General features: G+C 31.7%; 2 protein-coding genes and 4 non-coding genes across 10 annotated transcripts; 5 read left to right on the top strand and 1 right to left on the bottom strand.

Annotated features, from left to right (window-relative positions):
• Positions 1–5,238: 5,238 nt before the first annotated feature.
• Positions 5,239–13,160, bottom strand: LOC133702989 (uncharacterized). Of its 4 annotated transcripts, none has more exons than XM_062127365.1 (8): positions 13,070–13,160; positions 11,776–12,043; positions 11,276–11,421; positions 10,507–10,606; positions 9,441–9,974; positions 8,631–8,968; positions 7,895–8,039; positions 5,239–5,562 (listed from the first exon to the last, which is right to left on the bottom strand). In XM_062127365.1, the coding sequence occupies exons 2-8, from the start codon at positions 11,948–11,950 to the stop codon at positions 5,408–5,410; spliced, it is 1,593 nt and encodes a 530-aa protein (XP_061983349.1). In that variant the 5' UTR covers positions 11,951–12,043; positions 13,070–13,160; the 3' UTR covers positions 5,239–5,407. The 4 variants fall into 4 exon arrangements, 3 of the variants coding, with proteins under 3 accessions (XP_061983349.1, XP_061983347.1, XP_061983348.1); XM_062127363.1 differs by having other exon boundaries at positions 13,003–13,152; XM_062127364.1 differs by having other exon boundaries at positions 9,441–9,947; positions 13,003–13,152.
• A 5,264-nt stretch (positions 13,161–18,424) lies between these two features.
• On the top strand, positions 18,425–20,570 carry LOC133702533 (large ribosomal subunit protein eL32z-like). Of its 2 annotated transcripts, XM_062126830.1 has the most exons (4): positions 18,444–18,659; positions 18,776–18,879; positions 19,857–20,038; positions 20,126–20,471. In XM_062126830.1, the coding sequence occupies exons 2-4, from the start codon at positions 18,790–18,792 to the stop codon at positions 20,253–20,255; spliced, it is 402 nt and encodes a 133-aa protein (XP_061982814.1). In that variant the 5' UTR covers positions 18,444–18,659; positions 18,776–18,789; the 3' UTR covers positions 20,256–20,471. The 2 variants fall into 2 exon arrangements, 1 of the variants encoding a protein (XP_061982814.1); XR_009843759.1 differs by having other exon boundaries at positions 18,425–18,659; positions 19,141–20,570.
• On the top strand, positions 18,933–19,014 carry LOC133704006 (small nucleolar RNA U31b). The gene has a single exon (XR_009843974.1). It is a non-coding gene; the product is annotated as a small nucleolar RNA U31b (small nucleolar RNA).
• On the top strand, positions 19,295–19,370 carry LOC133704008 (small nucleolar RNA U31b). Its single transcript, XR_009843976.1, has one exon. It is a non-coding gene; the product is annotated as a small nucleolar RNA U31b (small nucleolar RNA).
• Positions 19,457–19,534, top strand: LOC133704011 (small nucleolar RNA Z195/SNORD33/SNORD32 family). The gene has a single exon (XR_009843979.1). It is a non-coding gene; the product is annotated as a small nucleolar RNA Z195/SNORD33/SNORD32 family (small nucleolar RNA).
• Positions 19,589–19,673, top strand: LOC133703996 (small nucleolar RNA Z196/R39/R59 family). The gene has a single exon (XR_009843964.1). It is a non-coding gene; the product is annotated as a small nucleolar RNA Z196/R39/R59 family (small nucleolar RNA).
• Positions 20,571–26,914: the final 6,344 nt, after the last annotated feature.

The raw sequence follows: 26,914 nt of genomic DNA, 5'->3' as shown, positions 1-26,914 counted from the left end.
ACATACCTAAGTCTCTAAAATGATGGTATTGTGATAGTAGCTATTTTTTAAAGTATATTTTATTATAAATATGTTAAAATAATATTTTTATTATTTTTTAAAATTTATTTTTATATTAGTATATCAACATAATTTAAAAATATTAAAAATATATATTTTAAAATTAAAATATATATCTATAAAAAATAGTTAAATGGACAACTTTCATCATAGATTAAAATTTCAATCACCCCCTCTCCATCCATCCATTTCCATCAATATGTATTTTTATTCTTAAAGTTTCTCTATATTACTCGAAAATTATGATACGAATATGATAGAAAGTTATAAACAAACAAATATGACAGAAAGTTATTGACATTGTTTACCAATCCTTTCACAAGAAAAAACTTTTCTTCTCGACACCATTAATTACAGTCTAAAAACTAAAAGAAATGATACTTTTATTATTTATATTTATTTTTTTAATTTTCTAATTTCACCCTTAAAAGTTTATTGAAACTAAACTTCGTAATTTATTATGGTTTATTTTCTATGGGGTTATCTCAATCTCATAATTTATTTTGCGGGTTTAACCGGTATACTCGATTTTTTTCTTTTTTAATTGACCTTTTCTTTCTCTAATTTTATCATTTAACATTGAGTTTATTAGGAATTATGTTTCTTTCAATTTGCTTTATATGAAATTATTATACTATCGTAACTCAAATCATGATTGTGGTGGGTTATCCCAGTCTCATGACTTGGGTTGCCGGTTTAACAAGCTAACTCGGGTTCATAGGTTTGACGGGTTGACTCGGGTGGTGTTTTGTGTTTTTTTTTCAATTTCATCATTCAATATTAGTTTGATTGAGAATTAGGCTTCATAATTTTTTTTCGATTTACTTTCTATAGGGTTATCCTAATCTGATGACCTGGTTTATGAGTTTTGCAGGTTAACTCTGGTCTTTTTTTTTTCTTCTAATTAATTTTTTTTTTAATTTTATCCTTTAACACTGAGTTGATTGAGGATTGAGATTCATAATTTATTTCGAATTACTTTGTATGAGTTCTCATGGTCTCATGACTCAGGCCGTGGATTTGACAGATTAACCTGTGTTAATCTAGGTTGATCCAATATGTTGTTGTCTCAATATTTCTTTAGAAAAACATCGTTTTCAATTTTTAGTCAAACTATATTTTTATTGGTTGTCTAGATTGTCTTTGGAATCACCAAATTAATCAGACCATATTAGACATAGTTATCAAAACTGACCCGGGGGTTGATTCGACCAAAGGGCCAGGTTACGGGTTACACGAGTCGACTCGGGGGTTGACCCGACCAAAGGGTCGGGTAGCGGGTAAACCAGGAAAAATTAAAAAAGAAAATTGAAATTTTAATATTCATATGAAAAAATAAAAATAAAACAATTCATATGAATATAGACTATATATGTTGTAAATAATGAAGTTTAAAAGAATATATCAAAAAGTTTTTTATCCCACATTGAAGAGATACGATGTTATTATTTTAAGTTGAAGTATTTAAATCAAAAAAGTTTTTTATCCCACATTGAAATATCATTTTTTTTTTCTTGTGAACATAAAATATATATACTAAAGCGTTTCAAATCTCATATTGAAAAATAATTTTTTTTATTGGGAACATAGAGTATATATACTAAAGGGCTTCAAATTTCACATTGAAAAAATAGTTTTTTTTTTTATGAACATAGAGTATATATACTAAAGGGTTTCAAATCTACATTGAAAAAATAAAATATTCTTCTAGTATTTATATAGTAAACTTTGAAATGGTTAATAATCAACTAAAAAAAATATGAAAAAAGAGGGGTCTAGGAGAAAAACCACATTTGAAAAAAAAAAAACGAGTCTCGTTTGGGTTCGCCGGGGTCAGGGGTCGACCTGGTTTTGCCCGGTTTTTACACTAGCTGGTCTTTTGCCTTACCTGGATTGGTCCAGCCACCGGATCGACCCGAGTCGGTTCGACTTTACTAACTATGATATTAGGTCAATCTCTACACAGTTTAAATTTTTTTCAACTAAAAAAACATTAGCAATACCAGTATACTTTTTTATATTAAAAAAATTGATTTGCGACGTTGTTGCAGCGAACAATCTAGCATATATATATATATAATGTGTGTGGCTTTTTTATTGTAGCTTTTTTTATTGTTCAGCTTCTCATGATTCATTGTGGAATATAATAGTAATATTTTTTTAAAAAATTTCAATTTAATCATTGAATTGTTTTTTGCATAATTGAGCCCAAATTGTAGTCTAATTCCATGTTCTTTTAGGTGTGAAGGTTGAATTGAAAGAAAAAAGGGCTTAAATAAAAACATGTATAACATAGATGGTGACTCTGTAATTTGTTTTAAAAGTTCATTTTTAGCCCCTCATCTTTTTAAGTTATTAGGTAATTGTTCCTTATAGTTTTTAAACATTACATTAAGATAACATACTTCATTTTTTTTTTTAGTTCTTTTTCAATGGAGGGAAGAGAGGGGGTTACTGGATTGTAGCTTAAAAAGAGAGTTTTCGTTGGCAACGATTTCAACCACCAAAAAAATTGATTTTTATGTCAAATAGTTTTATTTGATGAAGGGAGTTAAGATTAAGTATTTTTTTACCTTTAGAAAAACTAAAAAACCAAATCTAAGCTCCGAAAGATTTTTTGTTTTAAGTTGATTATGGGTTTTGGAACTGTTTTTTATGTTTTTTGAGGTCATTGATTGGCTAAATAAGGTTCCAAGAGTGTTTCCTAAGTTTTTTTCGATCAAAATGAGTTGAAAAAACAAGAGTCTTGTTTTTCTAAAGACCGTAATGGTCGGATTATAAGCAATTATAGACGGCACGTTGTCTTTTTTTGATGAAAAATGGGGCAGACAGCGTGTCATCCACACCATTAACTTCAAAAAAAAATAAAAATTAAAGGCATGCACATGAACCCTTTTTTTATGAGCTAGGTGCTAGGTCTGGCTTACCAGGCCTACAACGCCTGACCTCATTTTTTTCTATTTTTATTATTTTTTAAAAAAACAATTACTACTTTTTTATATGTATTTTTAAAAATATATTTTGCATTTATGTTTTGATTAATACTTCTTCTCTGTGATTTGTTTGACTTATTTAGCCTTTTTGAAATAACAATTATTTTATAATTATATTGAGTGTGTGTAATTTTTTTATGAGGTTAGTGTGATTCATCTATAATTTTTTATATTTTATATAAATTAAACTTATTTTAAAAAATATTTATTTTTTTATAATATTTTTAATATGTGCAGCCCTACATGAAATGTTTTTCCTTTTATTTTATTTAATTAATTTTATGTGGCTGTTGATTTTTGTTACACATTAATTTTCATAAATATATTCATTAAACACAATCAGGTGAATGATTTATATTGTGATATTAAATATCTTGATCTATATTTGTAACTCAATTTTTTCAATTATGTTTTCATTTGTCCTTGATAGATGTTTTAATTTATTTAGAAAATAGTTTATAGTTTATGTAATTAGATGCATTCATAAGTTTTTCTATTTACATTTATAATTTTTTATGTAAAAAAACATGTTAAAAAATTCTAAATGTTCAATTTATTTTTATAACATATTGGGTTTTTTCAATTTGATCCTTATTTTTTTATTTCTTTTATTTCTTGACCCTTTTATGAAAGTTTTATTATTTTTAATTCCACCATTCAATCCAAATTGATTGTATATTTTATTTGTCCTTATTCATTTGATTTTTCTTCTTCTTGTTAATGTTTTTATTCTTTCAAGGAATAACAAATTTTTAATTTTACTCTAAAATTAAAAATTTGTTATTCCCTTTTGATTTATTTTTTCTTACAATTTTAACCGTCATTCTTTTAATTGCTAATTTTTTTAGATTTTTTGTTTATTTTTTGTCGAGTCATCCTTTAATGTTTCATTTTCTAGATATTGAGTTTCATGATTTTTGTTCAATGTATAATACTTTCAGTATGATGACCTGGATAATGAGTTTAAATGGTTAATATCCTTTTTTTTTTTTATTTTTAATATCATCCTTCCATGTTACTATTGTTTATTTTTTTTTCAATATGATTTAAATAAAATCAAACTATAATCTGAATAGTTGACTTTCTTAAAAAAAAATATGTTTGCAACTCTTAAATATTTTACGAAAAAAATAATGTACCTGTATTGAATATATATATATATATATATATACACACGAGGTATGATTATTCGAGGAAAGGGGAAATTTGACGTCACCTGGAGTACGAGTTTTGGTAAAGATTATGGTACGGCTACCAACTCGCCACGTGTGTTTGAGTTAGCGGGATTAAGGGAATGGCATGGTTCTACACCTTTTCCTTTTCTTTTCAGGTAAAGAGTCCCCACCCAAGGAATTTTACATAAGGAAAGTTGATAATGTCAGCAGTAGAGTGTTCACGTTCCAATTTTAATTTAAAAATTCAACTGCACTGAAAATAATATTTATTGTTAATATAATTTGAATTAAACTAAAACTGATTCAAATCAAATTAGTTTTATGCAGTTGAAGTTGGTTTTTAGCATTAAAAACTAGAAAAACCAGAAATCAATTAAATAAGCTTGTTTTTACTGTTGTGGGTGTATCAAAGCCCTCTAACTCCATTTCTCACGTAGCTTGTATATATCAACAAGTGAGATGAAGAAGTGAACTGAGAGCTTGGATTATTATCTCCAATATTAGATGATATTCTCTCTCTCAGGATGAACCAAAGTTGCGAAAAATACTTGGAATTGCAAATGCACATGGAGCCATTACGAACACTATTGTTAGTGGTTGATGATAAGAGTGAAGTGAAGGCTGTGAAAGACACCACAAAGTGATTGCAGGAGAAGGTGGGGGAAGAAGAATTTAATGTTAGGCTAATACTTAATATGAGAAAAAATGAGAGAGAAGAGCATAGAGGAGAAAGGGGTGTTTGGAAAAGGATAGAACGATTTAGGATTAGAAATGTTTCTTTATATATCTTTTTTTCAAGTCATTTTTAAACTCAATTGAACCAACCAATCTGGTTTAGTTTGATTTAATTGACTGTAAAACTGATTTGGCAGAAGGAAAACAAGTGGGTAAAAAGTACATTCCACTCGAACAGATTAAAAGGTGATCTCGGATTCAAATTCAAACAGTGAGACTCAGAAAGGAAGTGAAACTGAACAGAAGTGAGTACATTTTCTGCCCTTGCACAAATATCAGAGAAATAACTACTGGTACAGCAGCATTACACCAATTGGATGCTCTTTACTTGTTTACATAAGGATCAGTCATTGGTTTAAGAACAGAAAAATCTGACCAGGCATTGTAAGGATACAAACCAGGGGAAAAAAAATCTTATACAAGATTATACAACACATTCTGATCTTAACATTGCTTAGTAAATTCATAGTGAGAACTGTCAGCACTGTCCATTCTGTAACAAATTTCGGTATCTACAAAGTGACGGGAAAAAATAGCAAAATAACCCGACGTACCTATACTTTCCATTAGCAGATAATCTAGTATGTTCCTCAAATGACCTGCAGATAAGGTATGCAAAATTACAAAAGAGAAAAGATCTTATGATTCAGCAGATGTTACTATGACAGGCACTGAGGTACTTTTTGGTTTGCAGACATGTCGTCACCATTTTCTTCCCACAACCAAGGATGAAGGAGCATTTCAAACCCATTTTCTTTTAGCAATCTGCTAAATGCCCTTCAAAAGGACCTCACCCTAATCAGATTTGGATGTTTCTACATAATCCACCCTTGCATATCATATTTCAGACTCAAATGCATAGCACTAACTCCAGATCCATTTACTCTCATGGTCTCGGGATCTCAAAATGCAAACTCGGGGGATTCTTACTAATAAGGCATGCAATTCAATTGAGTACCCACGGATAATATCAGTTCCTCTGAATTTAATGAATCCAGAACTAGACACTAACAGAAATCACATAGTTGTGCTCAATCACACTTTTTCTAGCTATTTTCATCTCTCGAGGAAATTGTACAGAAGGGATCTTGTGAGAAAGCAAGATACATATTATCAAAGAAAGAAATATCATTATCAAGGACGCACTGTTATGTATTGCAAATAAGCAATATGTAAACATTGAGGAGAAACATTTAATAAGTCACTTTTATGGTTGATGGTGCAAGTACTTGCAGACAGCCTGCCCACAATCATCCTGTCTTAGCATCTACCCCCTCTCGAACCACACACTAACTTCGGATAGAGCACATCAAAGGTTAGAGGAAAGAGAGTGAGTCCAATCATCAAGACCTAATTGAATGCGTAAACGATCCAAGGACATGAAAGCACAAACAAATGTAACAGAACAATAACTGGTAAGAAAAATTGGAAAATTAAATCTGCACATAGAGAATCCATAACATGGATGAAATTGAATGATATAAATTGTAAAACACCTTGATCGGTTTAATAAACATGCTAGGTTCAATTGCCTCTATAATTCCTTAACTCAAAAAGGAAAAAAGAATAGGAAAGCCTTCTCAGCAAAACTGCCTCCATAAAACTGGAGATCCATAAACTGAGATAGTGAAGGTCATCGGTCCCTGCCCTCCATTCTCTCTCCATAATGTTCTCTAAAAATATTTTCTTAAATGAGAACTTTTGAGTTCAGCAATATTTAGACTACCATGCAAGCAGCCAATGATTCACTGATGTAGTCCACAAATTCTAAGGATACCCCTATATAAGTGATGACATCAACCGAGAGAAAAACAATTATTATTGTAAGAGCCAAAACAAATTCAAGCGACATAATTTTAATATAAATACCAGTCACCACAGCAAGAAGAATTTAGTGAGGAAATTAAAGAGCATCATATGCATAGTAAAAGTGTAGATTGAAGAATAGTTTCTAAATTGTGAAAGACTTGATTCTATCCTCATGTTTATTGAGTCACTATAGAGTTCTCAATCATGATTTTTTTAAAAAAATCTCTTTCAGTCTCTCATTCAACATTTTTAAGTGCTTCCATGTATGCACTACTTAGACTTCCCACCTACATGGAAATCACAAATTGTTTTTTCAATCAGATTTAGCACAATTGAGAAAAATAAAACAACAATGTTGCAAGACTATAGAAGTTCAATTTTTTTTCTTTCCATGGCATTCAATAATAATTGATGGCCATACATGGCATTCAAAAAAAAAAAAAAAAAAAACCATTCCCTGCTTATCAACCATTATTCATCCTTGAACAGATGTTTTAAGATATGTGAGTTAAACAACAGTCAAACTATGATCTCAAAGAATAAATAACTATGCTTGATGAATGAACTATGAAGCCTCAAAACAATGTTTCAGGAATATAGAGGCATGTAGAAAGGAATAACCCTAGAAGTTTAAGGTCCAAAGTTCTTATTTCATACTGCTAGCCTAGATAGAATTTCAATATTTTCATACCGAGGATGAGCTGGCACCAAGTATAGTAGCACATGTAGATGAGAACCAATTAAGATAGCAAACAAGAGTTTTGCAAAATTATATTTCACAAGATAAAATTCACGTGCACACCCTTATGAATTTGACTGCAACTTCAACTGTACAGTAAAATGAAACAGAGAAATTCACTACAACTACCTTTTGGGAAAATTAGAGCACCCCATGAAGTTGTCAGCCGAGAGGAGAAAAGAAAGGGTCCAAACACTGAGAGCTGACCCGGGGACGAGACAAATGCTAGTTTATTCTATAGTATAGTTAAATATATCAAATACTCAGAAAAGAGAGTGTGCATTCTAAATCAGAGGCCAAATTTCACATAAAAGATAAACTGAATGAGGAAGGAGCTATATTCAAGCTAGTAAGGAAAAAGAAGCTCTTTTATTCCTTGTTACCAAATCTCTTTGCAATGATGGGCCGGACATCATCAGCATCGACCAGGGTCTCTAAGAAGGGTAGTAATGAAATTAGCGCGCAATCTGATGAATCACTAAACCAGCTCTTAATAGGAATCCCATTATTTACTTGCAACCTGAAAACCTGAAATCACCAAAAGAACAACAGTTAAACAATCAAGAGTAAATTCAATAAGAAGATTTTTCTTCGGTCCTGCCATTTTGACACCCAGAATCCTTCTCTCTAGGAGGAGGCAACTACACAACATTTCCCATCTCACCAGCATTAATAAAAAAAAGGACAGACCTCGTGTTACATCGCTTTTCACTTTTGAGGTTATGACTTCTACTGCCCTCTCCATGCTAGAGCCCAGACCTAAGATAAGAACTTTGGTGTGTTCTACTTCTACAGTTAACCTACAAGTATTGCTGAGAAAATAATTTTTATGTGAGCATAAAAGGCAAAGCAAGACACCAAAAATTTGAAACATAAAAACCCCAGGTCTTATGGTTGAAGATCAGACTCAGTACAAGTACATCTAACAATAATTTGGTATCCCAACTAAAATTATCACACAACACAAACCCATTTACCTAGACGGCAATCATAAGCGAGTATGATAACTTCTCGCAGCTCGTACAGCAAGAAAATTGGACAAATGAGAAAAGATGGGGGAGGAAGGGAAGGGGAATAGCAAAGTGCAAGACAATCGATGCAAAATAGCTAGGTAAATACCTGTGGAGAATTATCAATTATGGCAACTTTGGCAAGATCAACACCTAAAACTGTCAAATCTTTTGTGTAACTTCCATCTGAAAAAATGCACGATTCACGATAAATCCGCCGAGATATAAGCTTTCTATCAGGATCCAGCATGTCCAAAAGCTGTGCTGCATAGATGCTCTGGCTAGCTGTGAAGATAACAACTTCAAACATCTCTGCAACTCTCTCCAAGAAAGTGTGGACGTGAGGCCTCTGTTTTACATACACTGTGTGCTCTTTCATATTGAAAAACACAGTAAAGGTGAAGTCCGCATCATCGCAATGTTCCAATGTTGAGTGGACAAGTGTTTCTGATAACAGAAAAGTCATCTGTGACTCAACCTTCATATTATACTTGGGACACAATTCTTCAATTAAATTAATTATAGAGAAAATGACGATTATGACCAAAAAGTTTATGAGAGAATTTATGAGAATTTCAAACCAACCAACCTATCAATATCTTGTTTTCAATGGTGGTCATTCAAAATAGCGTTTAGACTTTGGATAAAGCACAAGCACAAGTAAAAGAGTCGGCTCGAACTCAACAAAACCAATTGGTAAAATTTACATATATTAGAAACACATAAAGCACTGTATTTGGACCCAATGACCTATCCACTAACTTATCTCAGTTGTTATGATTCAAATAGTGTTGTCAGAAGGCAGCAGTATCAGTAGAAGAGCTGAAGAATCAAACTCAAAAATATGAAAGGACAAGGAATATTGCATGGACTGGCAACATGTAAAAAAATGACATAGATAATAACATAATTTTTTTACCATCCAAATCAAGCACCAGGGTTATGGACTTTCTTCTGCAAGGCTCCTTTGGGCTGATAGAGGGCCGGAAATTTGAAACCACGTCAGATAATTCCGGCAAATTTCTGATAAAGAACTGAGGATCAAAGTCTTCTGCTTGGTCTGATTCAGTGATTAGATCAGATTCCTGGTCACAAGATCTTATCTGATTAATGGCTAGATACAAACCACTGTTATCTGAATCTATCATGGCTTCTTCACTTGATTTCATATCATTGGAGTCGCTCACTTTGGCAGTATCCTTGAGAAAAGGTAGTATCATGCACTCCTCAGCCACATCAAACAACATACTTGGCTCAGCGCACTTGTAATCAAGAAAAGGATTTGCATCGGTGAAATCATTGACAGCAGCACTCTCACCAAATGGTAAGCTAGCAATAATCATGTCAGAAATAAAGAAATCCGATATGTTGCCAGTTTGATAATCACGTGAACTTCTATCATAATCACTGTCATCAGGACCCAAACCTGGCACATAATGATCGTTGTTATTCCCTACAATAGAATTCAGAGAAAGATTATCACACTGGATATCATCATAGAAAAATCACCAACAATGAGTAGCTCCAATGCAAAACTCTTTGAAGATCTCCATTAAAATTCTAGCTTTACCATGACATCAAGTAATAATCAGTGTTGATTTTATGTTAGATCCTAGCAAAGCTAGATACCATGGAAAAAAATGAAACTGTTACAGATGTCCAATGTAATCCTTGCTTCTACTATCCAGCAAATACTTTGAAGGTCCTGTACATGTCCTCGATGTGCTTGTTTTCAACTCACCAACACTCTTTGACACAAATTTTACAATACCCGTATAACAATAGATTGTCTCATTACGATAGCATAAACAAGGGACAAACAAAAAATCATTCATTTGTATATGATTGGCTGTCATGCAGGCAACTAAACAGGAAAAATGCAGTGCGGGTATTGTAGGAACATGACTTTCTTCCATTTCTTTAGCAGTGAAGGCATATTGATGACTAGTTTTTTATGCATTTAGATGCAGAAGTATGAGCTCTACCTGCACCATCATCAATATTTGGCACACTGAGGACTTCAATGGGCTCCAGAACAGGAGAAAAAATTGTCTCCAAGTTTGATGCAAAGTTATAAATGGATTCCTGCATTAAATGAACTATCATGAGAAACCATCCAAAAGAAACTAACTAAAACGCAGTGATTATACTACGTAAAGCATTTCAAGAAGTAGATTAAGGGCAACATGAGTACATTGAAATCCATCCAAAATAGTTCAATTTTAAGCATCTATAACTTCCTAGGCAGTATTAGGTAGTCAAGAGTCTCCTTAGTCACTAAAGCACTATGAATTTCCTAGGGCTTCCCCACTCTATGGACCTAGGACAAAAACTCTCTGCACTAAAGCAGTTTCAAGCATCACTTGATGGCTTAGCAATAAGGATTGTTCTTCGGTGTTGGTATCCTATGGTAACAAGAGATGACAAGTGCAGCCAAGAATTGCTTCATTGTCATGAATTTATTATGTAATGGACTGTAGGAAAAGATGTCCATATCAGTTCTTTTATTCTATACTTCAGTATTGCTAAAGTCTCCATGCCCCAAAAAGGGAACATCAAATAAGACACCAGAGATAGGATTCAACCTTGACAGGATTATAAAAAGCAGAAATCCACACGAAAGTTCTATAAAGTAAATCAACAAAGCAAGGTTCTGTTGACACCATGACAAATGTGTTGCGAGCACATCCAGTAATTAGAGTCCAAATATTGAAGAAAGACAAGCAAAACACTAGTATCTACATACAAACTTACAATATCCCCAGTTGTGCCAGAATCTACAGAGATTGGTAGCTGCTTCAGAAACTGAGAATTACCATCACGGGGCAAGTCTTGCAGATCAACAGCTTCATTATTTTTAATGTCCCCCTCCTGTGTGTATATTTCCATACTCGAAGCAACTAGCAGGAATTGTTAGAAGTCCGGTTAATAAAGAAAAATCTCTACAAAACCAAACTGCTCATAATGCAACAAATCTGGCAATTGAACTGCTTGTAATGCAACAACATGCAGTCATGATATGAGTAAGAGCAGGAAATATTGCAAGTGTCATTTTTTCAGGTGCATAAAGGAACATTAAACAGATGAACACTACATGACAAATATATCGACTACAATGACAAACATTCAGAATACTTCACAGTTCTTCAAAAATTAAAAATGCTTCACTGAGAAACAAAACACTGAGAAATCTTTCACGACCATCTGCAAGTGTAGTTAACATAAGTGTAACTCAAGAGGGATTAGTTGCTTACCACAGCCATCCTGACATTTCTGAACACACTTGTCGAACTCTGCAGGTTGTTGAGAAACTGAGACATGGGAGTATGATTTTTTGGATATTACATTTGACTTTTGACACACACTAAGACAATTTGTTTCTCTTATAGAACTCATGTTTAGGTTGGTCTTCATTTTGAATGATGGCATTTGATCTATTTTTTTATATGTGCCACAATCTCGACTTGAAAAAATCAGCGAGGAATAAAACCCCTTTAAACAATCAAAGCCCCCGCCGAGACTCTTGCAAAAGAAATAAGGAGGATATTAGTATAGACAGGGATGTGGAGAAGCTACGAGAAAAAGACAGATTATCATAAAAAAGAAATAATGCAAGATAACTTTGTTGTGTCATGGGTGTGTGGGAGCAAGTGTGATAAGACAATAAAGGAGACAGAACTAAACACCAAACTTTTTTTTTTATTGCCAATTAAACACCAAGCCCAGCAAAACTTTCCCAAAGCTAACTCAAACTGCTGCCACTAACTAGCCGTAAAAGGAATAGCTCCAAGCACAATAAAAGCAACTTGTAGATCGGTACAGTACTAAAAAGAGGCAGGTCCAGGACCAGCAATACTAATCGGAATCCCTGTCAAGTGTAGTGATTTAAGGTCGCGACTTCCATATTTTTCAATAACAACTATTGATGCAAGATTCTGGAAAAACCCAGGTCAACACTTCAAAAGTTGATAGGCAAATCAGAGACTTAAAAGTGATCTGGTTAACATTGCTATTGCACAGAAAGAAAATAAAACTAGAAAAAACAGGGTTGACTGTCTTTCATGAACTTCCAGAAAAGGTAAAAAGAAAGCACACTGCACCAAAACTCAATAGAAAAGCTAAACTTTGAAGCTGAAGTACATCAAGGATGAATTCTTCTGGTGATTAATACTTTTATATCACAGTTAAGGCCAGAAAGAGAAAGGTTTACCTTCTTCAGTTGTAAAAGAATGAGTTTAAGGCCAGGAAGAGAAAGAGAAAGGGAGTCTATCCATATCACAAAACTCTCTCAAAGTCTATCCAATCAAAACCCGTAAAAACACATCATAATTACACAAACAAAACCAAGAAAACCCTGAAAACAACCAGCTCAAATGACAGTCATACACTTCAACTATCAAAAAACCAAAAGAAGAAGAAAAGAAACAGAGAGGAAGAGAGATCAGCAGCAAGAGAAGCAGTTCATGAAGATAAAAAATCACCTGAGAACGTTGAAACTGAGAAAATAAATCACTTATGGAAACATACAAAGCCAAGAAAAAAAAAAACCTGGGAGTCCAGATGCTAATAACGGAGAGAGACTTTCTCTCTCTAAAGCTCAAGAGTTTCATTCTCTCTCTCTCTCTCTCTCTCTCTCTGCAGAAGATAAAGCAAAGACTTTCTTCTCTCCTTTATATTTCTCTCCGAGTAAATTATTGTTTAGTCCCTGGGTTTTAATTGAATTTCGAATTTTAGCCCTTTGACTCTTGCCTATTGTCGTTTAAGACTTTCATTAGTTTTTCTCGAGATTCCTGCTGTATATTTAATTTTTTTTATAGGAAATAAAAATGAGAGTGGTTTATATAGTATGAGAAAACCAACGTATGGTTTAATTTATAAGATAGCTGTAAACAAGAATAAAGGATTAAATTAAGGATTTCGAAATATTAGTGATTAAGTTATAATATCTTAACACATACAGGGACTGATAAATAATTTACTATTCAAGTTTGGAATCTCTGGTTGCTAAATGATTGAATTTCAAATCTCTAAAAATACTATTAAATATATTAGGGTCAACTCTTTTAATTTATAATTTAAAAAAAAGATTTAATATTAAAATTATTTTTTAAAAAATATTAATTTAGCCTTTTCAAAAAAATATTTTTGAAGAAATAATATGAGGGTAATATATAAAACAAAATAAATTGAGTTTTATTTCTTTTAAACATGTAAATTAAACTTATTTATCAATTGAATTCAATAAATATTATGAATTAATTCAATTAAAGTATAGACATAATTGATTAATTTAAAATTAATTATAATAATCTTAACAACAATCTCTTCTAATTGATATAATTTCAACAACTCTTTTAATCACTATTATTTTAGCTATCCTCTCACGAATACTAAAAATTTCAACAATTCATTTAATTATCAACAATCCAAAAAATACTAATAAATTCAACAATCTTTCTGATTGTTTAACAATCTAGCTATCACCTCATAAATGCTAGTAAGTCCGAGAATCATTCTAATTGTCAACAATCCAGCTATCCCTCCTGGATGTTAATAAATCTAACAATCTGTCCAATTGTCAACAATTCGATTATCTCTTCACGGATACCAATAAAATCCAACAATTCATCTAATAAATATGACAATCCTTTTGATTGTCAACAATCCGACAATCTCTTCATGGATATTAACAAATTTGATAATTCTTCCAATTGTCAATAATATGACAATCTCCTCATAAATGTCAATAAATTCGATAATCCTTTTCGAATTACCAATGCTTTGCAGTATTATTTTTTTTCTATGATTTTTTCTCCATCAATCTGAATCCTACTCGTGTGAGTTCTCCTGAATCAACAAAATTCTATCACATTAATTCATACATAGTTCTTAGACCTGGCTCAGTCCAAGGCACGGGTTCCGGATTTTAACCGGATCGTTTGGGTTAATTCTTTTTTTAAAAAAATCAAAATGACATTGTTTTAGTAAAAAAAAAAAACAAAATTCAACGGATTGCAACCGGGTTTTTAACCGGGTCTTACTGGGTCATCCTGCTGGGTCACACCGGGTTTTTCCTTTTCTTATTTTTTCTTCAACCCGGCTCGGTTCCAGCCTCGGGTCGGCCGGGTTTCAAAACTATGAATTCATATCCTTACTATCTAAAGTGTTTAAATTCTAATCACACATAATATTTTTATTTTCATCCAACATACAAAAATTCTATTTAAATCCATCTCATCATAATTGATATTTTTAAATACTTTAATGCATCCAATTACATATTTATTCATAAAATTCCATAATTTCTCATATATTTTCTCATGGTTGGCCGACACTTCTCACTTAACAATAAATTCTCCTCTCATTTTCACATTATTTAACTACTTTTACATTTCTCTACTATAATTACATCTTTTGTTACAATTTACATACAATTTCCTTCATTACATAATTTTCCTATTTTCATCTTCCATGGTCTTACTACTTCACACAAGCTCCGTGAATGGAGCAACATTTAAGGTTTCCTTACAACTTTTATTTTTATATCCCGATGAGATTGCAATGATATTAAACAATATTAGCAAAAAATATATATTAGAGATTCAAGTTAACCAGATAAAATCAAGATAATTTTTATACAGTATAAAAATAATTACTAAAAAAAATAGTAATATCTATAAATTTTCTTATATTATTTTTTTTAATCCAACTTTTAATATACAGCAAACCAATAATGTTTTCACAGTAGAAAACTCCCTTTTTTTTTTAGATTTTGCTATAATTATAACTAGTTAGTCATAGGCTTACCTTTTATTTTCTTAAAATGTTGAATCATGCTGATGGCAGGATCCAAGTCTATTTGGGTCCTGCATAGACAGGATCCAAATTTATTTTGAGTCCTGCACAACTAACGTTTCAAGATTTTTTTAGGTTTTGCAGCATGCAAGGTCTAAGGATAGTTAGGTCTTGGCGTGCCCAAGCGCCACGTGAACGCAAAGGTGTGCCAAGCCCCCAAGCAAGTAGTCCATGTGCCATGTGTGCGTAATGACGTACCCAACACAGAGGCAAGACCCAAGCGTCATGTGGGTGGCCAGCACTGAGGGGCGACCCAAGCACCACGTGGGTGCAGGGGCGACCCTAGCCCCACATGGCGTGCAGGGGGTGTGCCTAGCCCTCAGGCAGCAGCCCAAGCACCACGCATCCCCACGTAGATTTTCTTTTATAGTAATAAAAAAATTTTAAAATTTATTAATGATGATAATAATAATAGTAATTTTTAGTTTTACCTTTCAAATCAAATCTATGTTTGTTTTTTAATATTAATAATATTTTTTTTCTAATTTAGTAATTATTTGATTAATAATATTAATTATTATAAAAATAATAATATTTATAACACAAAAGATAATAATTTTAATATTAATACTTTTGATTATAGTAAAAATAATAATATTCATAACACAAATAATATTATTTTTAATTCCAAGAATATTTAGAACGCAAATAATAATATTTTTATATTAAAAATTTGAATTCTTATAAAAATAATAATATCTTTGATATGAATATGTTAAATTATATATATATATATATATATATATAATATTTAGAACCCAAATAATAATAATTTGATATGAATACTTTGAATAATAAGAAAAATAAAAATATTTTATAGATGAATACTTTGTATTATAAGAAAAATAATAATATTTACAACACAAATTATAATATTTTTTATATTAATACCTGGAATTGTTGAATATTTTTATTAATACTACGCCGCGGGCTAACTTTTTATTTTTATAAAAAATACCATAAAATTTATAATATAAATGACAATATGTTTTCAATATTAATAGTAATACTTTCTTTGAAATTTATTAATTATTTTATTAATAATATTAATTATAATAAAAATAATAATACTTCTAAAATAAATAATAATATTTAGAATCTTAGGATCTGGAACCTTGGATTTTGATAAAAGACCCAACAAAATTGGGTCCTTTCGCACAGCTCATTGATCTTAGGTCTTGACGACGGATCCATTCTTATTGGTTCAAGCGCAATGACCCAAGCACCAGGTGTCCTCAAGTAGAAAGCGGATATGGTTCCCGCCTAGCACAACCCAAGCGTCACGTATGTGTAGGGGTGTGCCCAGCACTGAGACATGATCCAAGTGCCACGTGTGCGTTCAAGCAGGAGCCCAAATGCCACATGGGTGCAAGGGGTGTGCCTAATCCCCGGGCAGCAGCTCCAACGCCATATGTCCCCACGTAGTTTTTTATATATAATAATAATAGTTTTTTAAAATTTATTAATGATAATAATAATAGTAATAGTAATAGTAATAGTAATTTTTAGTTTTACTTTTCAAATCAAATCTATAGTTATTTTTCAATATAAAAATAATTTTTTTCCTAATTTAGTAATTATTTTATTAATAATATTAATTATTATAAAAATAATAATATTTATAACACCAAAGATAATATTTTTAATATTAATTCTTTTGATTATAGTATAAATAATAATATTCATAACACAAATAATACTATTTTTAATTCCAAGAATATTGAAAACACAAATAATTATATTTTTTATATTAAAAATTTGAATTCTTATAAAAATAATAATATTATTACATCGATAATAATATCTTTGATATGAATATATTGAATTATATAAAAAAAATATTTTGATATGAATACTTTGAATAATAAAAAAAAATATGTTTTATATGAATACCTTGTGTTATAAGAAAATTAATAATATTTACAATGCAAATTAAAATATATTTTATATTAATACCTAGAATTGTTAAATATTTTTAATCATTCTACGCTGCGGACTCACCTTTTATTTTTAGAAAAAATACCATAAAATTTATAATATAAATAATAATATGTTTTCAATATTAATAATAATATTTTCTTTCAAATTTATTAATTATTTTAATACTAATAATAATAATAATAATAATATTTAGAATCCTAAAACTTAGGAATTTTGGGTCTTGATGGAGGACCCAATAATAATTAGGTCTTGACGTTAGACCCATTGATCTTGGGCCCTGACTACGGACTCATTCTCCTTGGATTCAACTGCACTACTCAAGTGTCAGGTGTCCCCAAGTGTGGTGCAGACACGAGTCACACCCAGCGTAACCTAAGCATAATGTGTGCTCTGGGTTGTGCCCAGCCCCCAAGCAGGCAGTCCAAGCACCACATGAGCGCAATGGTTTAGCTAGCACTGAGATAGAATCCAAGCACCATATGTTATGGCCAGCAATGAGGCAGGACCCAAGCATTACGTGGTTGTAGGGGGTGTGCCCAACCCCCACGCATCAACCCAAGCACAATGTGTCCATAACCCCAGTGGGCATGGCTTGTCCAGTACCCAAGCGTCAGGTGTCCTCAGCCCTCCTTGGACGCTCCTCCAGCATGACGCTTAGGTCATGTAGGTTGCAGCCTCTCCATATGCCATTCACTAATATTACAGTTTATAGTAAAAGTAAAAGTACATATAATTTACAGTACCGTGTTATATTGTTCATTATGAATTATATTGTTATATTGCATAACAATATAATTCATAATGAATTTACTTTCACGCTATAGTAAAATATTGATCGGTTTTTGCACTTGAGGGCTTAGTTGTTGTGGTCAACCGTGTGACTTGTTCCGCCCCCGTCCCGGGTTCGACCCTCTATGTGCACGTCTGTCACCCCCGCGGTGCCTAACCTGCCCCTGGGCTTGCAGGATGTCTAGTGGACCGTGGGGAATAGTCGTGGTGCGCGCAAGCTAGTCTGGACACCCACGTAAATAAAAAAAAAAAAAATATTGACCGGTTTTAGTTATAGTTAATACACGGTAAAAATAAAAAAACTGTCCGCTTCCAAATAACTGGACAAGTTCGATCGCCCAGATGGCCAAGGTGGTACCCACAGGGGCATGGCTGGTAATTAAGAGAACCATAATTCTCCACCGCTATCTGTCCTACGACGAAGGCCCAGATCTCTTGAATTCGACCCGTGGAAAGACAGAAAACCCTAAATATGCTCTCTCTCTCGCTTTATATAAACCTTGAGCCAAACCAACCTCTTGAAATCTCAGCGGTGTAGGCGTAGCGAACCACCGTGAGCTCCCTGTCTCTCCATCTTCTGTTCTCTTCTCTTCTTTGATTTTCAAATCTCATCATCTTATGTGTATGGAGCTAACAAATATGGTTGGTGTGTGTTTTGTTTGAATGCAGGGAGGAAGGGGAAAATGGCGGTGCCGTTGCTTACGAAGAAGGTTGTTAAGAAGAGAGTTAAGAAGTTCAAGAGGCCACAAAGTGACCGCAAGATCTCTGTCAAGGTATGATTTACTTTTGTTAAATTTGTTAGCTTACAACGTTGGGATTCTGTAAGGAAAATGATGATACTTGTTGTCGCCCCAGTCTTACTTGCATTTTGAGGTGCAGGATGGTGATTGACATTCCTTGTCTGATTCCTTCAACTTATAATCATTGTATCATGTCTTATAATTTTTATTTTAAAAAAAAAATTGGTTTTTTTAGCCTTGTAATGAAGAGTCCATTTGACACCCAGTCTCACTTGCTTCCTTCTTTGGTTGCAGTATGGCGAGCTAGCGATCGACTATCCGGTCCCTTTTAGGCTAAACAACTACCCTTTTTTTTTAATCTTCAATCAGTATAATTTTATAGTCTGATTTCCTTGTTTCGTTTACAGGATAGGAGTTGTAGTCTTTTTCTTTTGTTCCTGGGTTTGAAGGATATGATGAAGCTTTTTTGACACCCAGTCTTAGTCCTAATGGAAGCTGCTGATTAATTTATTTTGATCTGATCCTTCATGGCAAATAGTGACTTCTTACTGTTTTTTTTTTGTTAATGTTTTAGTTCTACATGTAGTTTTTTAAGTTAAGGAGATATGCAATGAGGTGTGATGATATTTATCCACCATTTCTGCTATAGGATGATGAATTTTATACATGCACTACCATCTGATCTCATTTGCATATCCATGTGGCTGTTCATTATATAGTATTCTATTTTCTATATTTATACTGCAATCTATGATGCAAATCATTTGTTAGTGCTGATTGTCCTGTGATGATCATAAAAAAATCACCATCTTTCGGCTGAGGTTGCAGTTTTTGGTTAGTCTTTTCTATGTGGGGTTTCTTATGCTTGGTTTATCATCTCTAAATTTCTTAGGATGTAGAGATCTATTATATGTTGCCATTTGCCCATGGTATCTGATGTCCAGAATTTGTTTTTGTGGCTGGTCATTTCCTTCTGATACCTATGTTTCATTCTTCATAATTTTTGAAAGACAAGCTGGCGCAGACCAAAGGGTATTGATTCTCGTGTTCGAAGAAAGTTCAAGGGATGTACTTTGATGCCCAATATCGGTTATGGTTCTGACAAGAAGACTCGTCATTATCTTCCAAACTGCTTCAAGAAATTTGTTGTCCACAATGTCAAAGAGCTAGAGGTGTTGATGATGCACAACAGGCACAGATGAGCTCTTGTTGTCAGAGTTCTTTATACCAAGCAGATCACTCTCTTTCCCAATTGACGATTCTTTTTAACGTGATCCAGGACATACTGCGCTGAGATAGCACACAATGTGTCGACAAGGAAGAGAAAAGAGATTGTGGAGCGAGCTGCGCAGCTTGATGTTGTTGTAACTAACAAACTCGCTAGGTTGCGTAGCCAGGAGGACGAATGAAGAGGAGAGCCTGTGTTGAGGAGGGAGGAATTATTTTCCAGATCGAGTATGCGAATTTTGCAGTTGTACAGTCTCTGTAACCTGGTAAATTAGGATATCCGCTGATAGCAAGACTAATTTTGTTGCCCATCTATGCTGTGGCTGGCGCTTTCCTCCCCTTGTATTATTTTGTAGGGTTGCCGAGATGAAAGTCAGATGGTGTTTTCCCTCCGTAAATAGTGTTGAGTATCATTGAAAATGGAGCTTTGGTTCTCAAAAAGAAACATTGGTTTACGAACAAGTTATATTAAAAATTAACTGGCTAGATTTAATTTATTTCAGGCAAATGAAACTCAACTCTACTGTACTATGAATTTGTTCAAATTCAAATGACTATCGTTGATAAAATTGTGTTAGATAAACACTCTAAAAGAAGCTTAATCATAAGTTAATTTTTACCCCAAAACTCCTAAAGATGCAAAATAATTATTTTTTAAATTTTGATCTCTTCTCAACCACTTCCTCTCTTCTCCCTAATAATAAGTTATATTTTACCCCAAAACTCCTAAAGATACAAAATAATTTTTTCTTAGTGCACATGAGCCATTGTGAACAATTTGTTTTAGCTTATAACTAGATTAGTGGCTAGGCAAGAAAAAATGCTTAGGTGATGATAATATTTTTTTTAAAAAATAAAAGAAATCTAAAAATTAGGTTATTAATTTTATTGGATTTAATAATCTCAATTAATTTAACAATGATTAAAAAATAGATAACAACAATAGATAAATTGAAAAAAATTTAGCCCGAATCAACTTTGGTTAACCCGCGAAACTCTTGACTTAACACATGAGATTAAAATAATCATATAAAAGGATGGAATGAAAAAATTAAATTGTAAAAAAGGATCTTAAAAAAAAAACTTAAGTAAGCTCAGGCCAATCTTTAAAACCCGTGATTCTAGTCCTGAGACCATAATCATCTCATATAACACAAACCTGAAACAATCATGAAGTCAAATCTCAGATTAACAAATCCTGATCAATAAAATATTGAAAGATGAAATAAAAAAAACATTAAAAAAATAATTAAAAACAAAATAAATAGTAATTAAAGGAATAAGGACTAAATCTGCAGAGAATAAAATGAAATAAGATATTGAGGGATACAATTAAAAAGATAATTCAATTAAGAGAATGATATAAAATATTGAGGGATGCAATTAAAAAGATAATTTAATTAAAAGAATGATTATATATATAAAAATTCACAATTAAAAGAATGAGGACTAAATCTGAAAGGTAAGAAAAATCCAACGAGGATTAAATTGAAAGAAAATTTCAATTTTATAGATTATTTAAAATAAAATAAATAGTAATAAAAGAATAGAGACTACATCTAAGAGAAAACAAATTGAAGGACTGCTTTGAAAATATATAGAGGAAGACTCTAAAGCCAAGGAAGAGAGAGGAAAGAAGAAAGGAAAAAAATGGCCACTGGTGCAAAACCAAATATATTTTGGTTACATGCGCCGCCTAAGAATAGAGGCAACACCGTGAGGATTAAAAAGCCATTATGGAAGCTAGAGTTTGGTCACTGAACAATATTATATGCACCGTTATAAGAGCGCGAGAGCACCCACGCGTGTCCATGTGACTTTCACGTGTAACCCACTTTTTAAAATTAAATAGTATTTTATATATGCCAAAATACTAAATTGCCCCTAATTAGACTTGATATAACAAAAAAACCAAACTGAAAAGATATATAAAAAACCTTAACCCAAGTTGAAGGCAATTTGAATTTAAAGGCATTGTGGTCATTTTATTTGTATCTAAAATGAAAAACATGAAAATGCCCCAGCTCACTAGTGCATCATTTTTTTTTTATCTCAAAGGGTACATTAGTCTTTTTAACATGCAAACAACAACAAAAAAACCACTATACCTCGCTTCCAAGGCCAATTGTGTTTTGTTGAGAAGGCCAAAATTATAATTTCACAATGACGATGAGTCTAGAGCAACAATAAATTTTCTACGGTGAAAGCTCTACCCCTTATAGTTTCTTTTAATGTAATTCGTGAATTTACATGGTACATATATAAATATATTTATATTGTAGTTAAAATTATATCTTATTTGTTTTGTTTTTTCAATAGTGTTTCATTCCAAATTACAATGGTTTATAAATAATTATGCAGAGCTATTCTTATATATATTACTTGACTACATACTCTTTTATAAGTCTTCATTCCTGATGATAATCAATAAACAACACTATATAATCAATCACATATGTTACGTGGATATATTACAAGGACAAGACCCAAGAGGATTAAATAGGCATTCAATGCGCTGATTCATGATATTTGAACCAAACAAGCTTTGAGAATTCTTTTTAAGGTGGCATCAAGCATGATGTTGAAGTTTAAAAGAGGATCAATCCTTGATCAATATGATCCAAGCAAGAGATAAGACTGCTTAACATGTACCGGAGCTTAACTGCAAAACTTTATGTTGATAATCATGACTTTCAATCTGACCATTGACTGGACTTGATTTCTTATAGAAGATTTTAAAGGTGATCCTATTTCTTATAAATGTTAAATTTCATAGCAATCAAACATTGAGAAGACTTTTCAAGAAGGCCTAGAAGTTACTACTTGAAAATATACAAATTGAGCCTTATTAAATACAAGCACGAGCTTTGTACTATATTCTTATTCAGTTTTGGATTTAAGTTAGTTAATTATATGAGTTTAATTTAAGCTCATTAGCTAATTAAGATTTATTTTGAAGCCATATTTTATAAGTAAATGAAATCACATTGAATAGATAGATGTTTTCCATCATTAAGAATTGAATAACGCGAGTGCGCTTTTTATTTGGGCTCTTCATTTAACGTCCAAAACTTATCAAAAATATCATCTTTAAGGTGTTCTAACCATATACTTTATGCTCTTAGGTGAGTATTTCAATTCTTAATTGTGGGTTATAAGGTTTAGCCTTCTGGGTTTGTATCGATTTGGTATCAAAGCTTGGATATAAAATCAGGTTCATTATATTTAATTTTTTTTTGTTATTGTTCGAATTTCATTTTCTTTTTGTTTTAAGATTTCAAAATGGATATTTGTTCTTTGCATCGAATCGTACCATTTAGGTTTAAAATACACCTTGTGCACATTCATAAAAATAATTAGTGCAAATTTCTCTAGCTTGTGTTTTTAATTTTCAGGTTTTCTTTTGCAGTGGTTAAAAAAAGAAAAAGTCTTCTAGTTAATTGTGTTTTGCAATGAAAAAAAATATCATAAATACAGGTCAAGAAGTTCAATCTTCAATCTGTTTTGTTAAGTTGTTCTACAAGAAAGTCTTTCTTTGTTGATCTTTGGTGTTTAATTTTCCATTCAAAATAGTTCTTGTTGCTAAATTTTTATCTTATATATCCCATTAAACTAATATCAGACCTTATTCCTTCATAATTTTTTTGTGCTTTTACTTCATAAATTTCTTTGTTGTTTCTTGTTTGTCTTTTTTATTTTTCTTTGAATTCTCTCCTTTGAACACTACATCAAAATTTATTTTTGATTGATTTCATTTAGTTAAAAAAAAACTAAAAGGGGGAATTTAAGAGTGGGAAAAAAACAAAAGGGTGTGAGATTAACATCGAGAGAAGCTAAGAAACTTGCACCGCGTTCCTAAAAAATTCAATTTTTTTTGCTAAAATTTAATATGGTTTGTATGTTTTAGATCGTTTTGATGTGCTGATGTCAAAAATGATTTTTAAAAAATAAAAAAACATCATTGGCATGCATTTCAGTACGAAAAGTTATTTGAAAAACAACCGCTACCACACTGTCAAACATACTCTAAGTCAATAATAAAACATGAGTGAAGTGACATATCTTTGACCACAAACATATAAGGGAGTGTATAAGGTTTATTACTAATATCTTTTATGACTCTCAAATACATCTTTTAAAAGAGAAAAAAGTGATCAAGCACCAATGGTTAATATGGGCATATTTAAGCACAATGATGATAGGCATGATAGAGGGATTAAAAGGGATACTAGTGGTCGTGATGGTGTAGATATGAGCCTTAGGAGTATTGAAAAAAAGATTCCCTAATTCCAGGGAATAAATGATCTAGAAACCTACATAGAGCGGGAGAAGAAAGTAAAGATAATTTTTTTTTGTCATAATTACTTTGAGGAGAAAAATGTAAAGTTAGTTGTGATAATGTTTACTAGCTATGCAATCATATAGTACTTGTGATAAATAAGATGAGAAATCATGAAAGGCCTATTGAGACTTGGGATGAAATTTAATTTTAGAGTTAACTATGATGTATCCACTAATATTAGAGTTAACTATGATCATCAACCACCTCATAATCATGATATAAAATATTTTGAGGATAGAGCACATAACTTCTCAATGTCCAAACAAAAAAAAGCTATGATTATATGTGATAATGAGGAAGGGAAAACTAAAAAATGATACTAAGGATTATCAAATTATGCAACTTAAGGATGCTAATGATAATGCAATAAAGTATCTAGTTGGGGTAAGTCGCTTGTGATTAGGATTGTATTGAGTGCTTAAATCAATGAGAATGAGTTGAGGCAACAAAGGGAAAATATTTTTCATACTAAATAACATATCAATAACAAGATATATAGTATAAACTCGCCAATGCATAAACTCGCCAATGCTGTGCCTAGGATTTAATTTTTGGGTGTAACAAAACGACTACAAGGAGAAGGTAACGTCCATTTGCACTCAAACCAGGTATTAGCCATGCTCTCATCAACCAACTTGAAACTAAGCAGCATGGAGGAAGAAAACTTAAACGCTTTCATTAGGTGTAGTAGAACAACTACTGGCCCATTTAGCGGCAACAGAAACTGGTGAAGGTGGCAGACGGATGTTCTTCAATAGACCAGCCTCATCGCAATAGGGTGGTGAAGGTGGTGGCAGTGTGTTCTTCGACCTCTTGTTATCGGCATGCACTTCTTCAAGATTCTCCAAGGAGTCCCTGTGCGGTTTTAGTATTCCTTGTGCCTAAAAAATATGTGGTCTTGGAGAATATGTGTTTATTGCAAGGCTATCACTAATTCATAAGGTAAAGTATAGATATATTATGGCATGTCACATATTATGGAGGATGTCTGTCAATAATATTATGGTAAAGTATAAACATCTAATTCATAGGCTAGATGGCATATTAAAAGATTTGCACGGTCATGTGTCTTTTTAGAAATTAATTTAAAAAGTAAATATTAACAAATTAAAATGAATGAAAAACTATCTACAAGACTAAATATAAATTGTATGAGTGGTTGGTTATGTTATTTTATCTCACCAATGCACCAAACATATTTATTAGATTAATAAATCATGTATTATGTGTATTTATAAGCAAATTTATCACTATTTTGATGATATTTTGATGTACAATGAAAACTTAGAGGAGCACATTAACCATTTTTGTTGCGTGCTTGATGTTTTGAGGAATAAAAATTTATTTACTAACTTTGAAAAATGTACTTTTTGCATAAATAAAATTATTTTTCTTAGCTATGTTATTAGTGGAAAAAGTATAAAGATGGATAGAGAATTATAAAGAAACTTCATGAGAGTGTTCAACAATAAATCGAAAATAAGAATGAACAATATACATCTAAATCCAACAAGGATCGTAGGCGAGTTATATTTAAACATGGTGATTGAGTTTGGATGCATATGAGAAATAAAATATTTCCAATCCATAGGGGATCTAAGTTGCATCATAGAGAGAATGATCCATTTCAAGTCATTGAATGGATTAATAACAATGCATACAAGTAGAAACTTCTAGGTGTGTGTAATGTTAGTGCCATATTTAGCATTTCTGATCTTTCTCCTTTTGATGTAGCTGACAATTCGATATTGAATTCTTTTGAAGAGAGGATGAATAATGAAAATTAACAAGTAACATTACAGGATCCGTTGTATATGTTGATTGTATCTATTATAAGGGCAAGAGTTAAAACGATCATAAATGCATTCAATAAATTAATTTATGATATTTGACCCAAGAAAGCTTCAAGAATTTATTCTAAGATGACATCAAGCATGAAGTTGAAGCTCGAAGGATGATTAAACATTGATATATATAATCAATGCATGAAATGAGATTGTTTAACATGTACTAGAACTTGACTATATAGCTTTATATTAATGATTATAACTTTCAAATCAACTGTTGGATAATACCAAACTTTTGCTAGAAGATTTTAAAAACCATGTTCCTATAAAATTAAAATTCCAGCATGAACTTTGTACTATATTTTATTCAATTTTAAATTTAAATTAGTTACTTACATAATTTTAATTTAAGCCCAATAGCTAATTATAATTATTTTATTTTTATTCAATTTTGGATTTAAATTAGTTATGTATATTCAATTTAATTTAAGTCTATTAGCCAACTAAGATTTATTTTAGAAGCCATATTCTATAAGCAAATGAAATAACATTGAAAATATAGATTTTTATTGTCATTAAAAATTGAATAGCATGAGTGTACTTTTTCTTTGAGTTCTTGTTGAACTTCCAGAACTTATCAAAGATATATTTTTATGAAATTCTAATCATATACCTTCAATTTTTAATTAAAAAAATCATTGGATCGAGATTT

Source organism: Populus nigra, chromosome 9 (assembly GCF_951802175.1).
Source record: "Populus nigra chromosome 9, ddPopNigr1.1, whole genome shotgun sequence".
In the NCBI taxonomy this organism is placed as follows: Eukaryota; Viridiplantae; Streptophyta; class Magnoliopsida; order Malpighiales; family Salicaceae; genus Populus; species Populus nigra.
Note: the sequence above shows the minus strand (reverse complement) of the source record. Positions and strands in the feature narration are given on the sequence as shown.

Bases quoted from the DNA above. Each gene is read 5' to 3' on its own strand.
- LOC133702989 (XM_062127363.1), bottom strand. From the start codon at position 13,131: ATGAAACTCTTGAGCTTTAGAGAGAGAAAGTCTCTCTCCGTTATTAGC. The intron at 11,422-11,775 runs GTAAGCAACTAA...AATTCCTGCTAG, and splicing joins GAAATGTCAGGATGGCTGTG to TTGCTTCGAGTATGGAAATA. The intron at 9,975-10,506 runs GTAGAGCTCATA...ATTCTATTGTAG, and splicing joins AAATATTGATGATGGTGCAG to GGAATAACAACGATCATTAT.
- LOC133702533 (XM_062126830.1), top strand. From the start codon at position 18,790: ATGGCGGTGCCGTTGCTTACGAAGAAGGTTGTTAAGAAGAGAGTTAAG. The intron at 18,880-19,856 runs GTATGATTTACT...AATTTTTGAAAG, and splicing joins ACCGCAAGATCTCTGTCAAG to ACAAGCTGGCGCAGACCAAA. The intron at 20,039-20,125 runs GCACAGATGAGC...AACGTGATCCAG, and splicing joins GTGTTGATGATGCACAACAG to GACATACTGCGCTGAGATAG.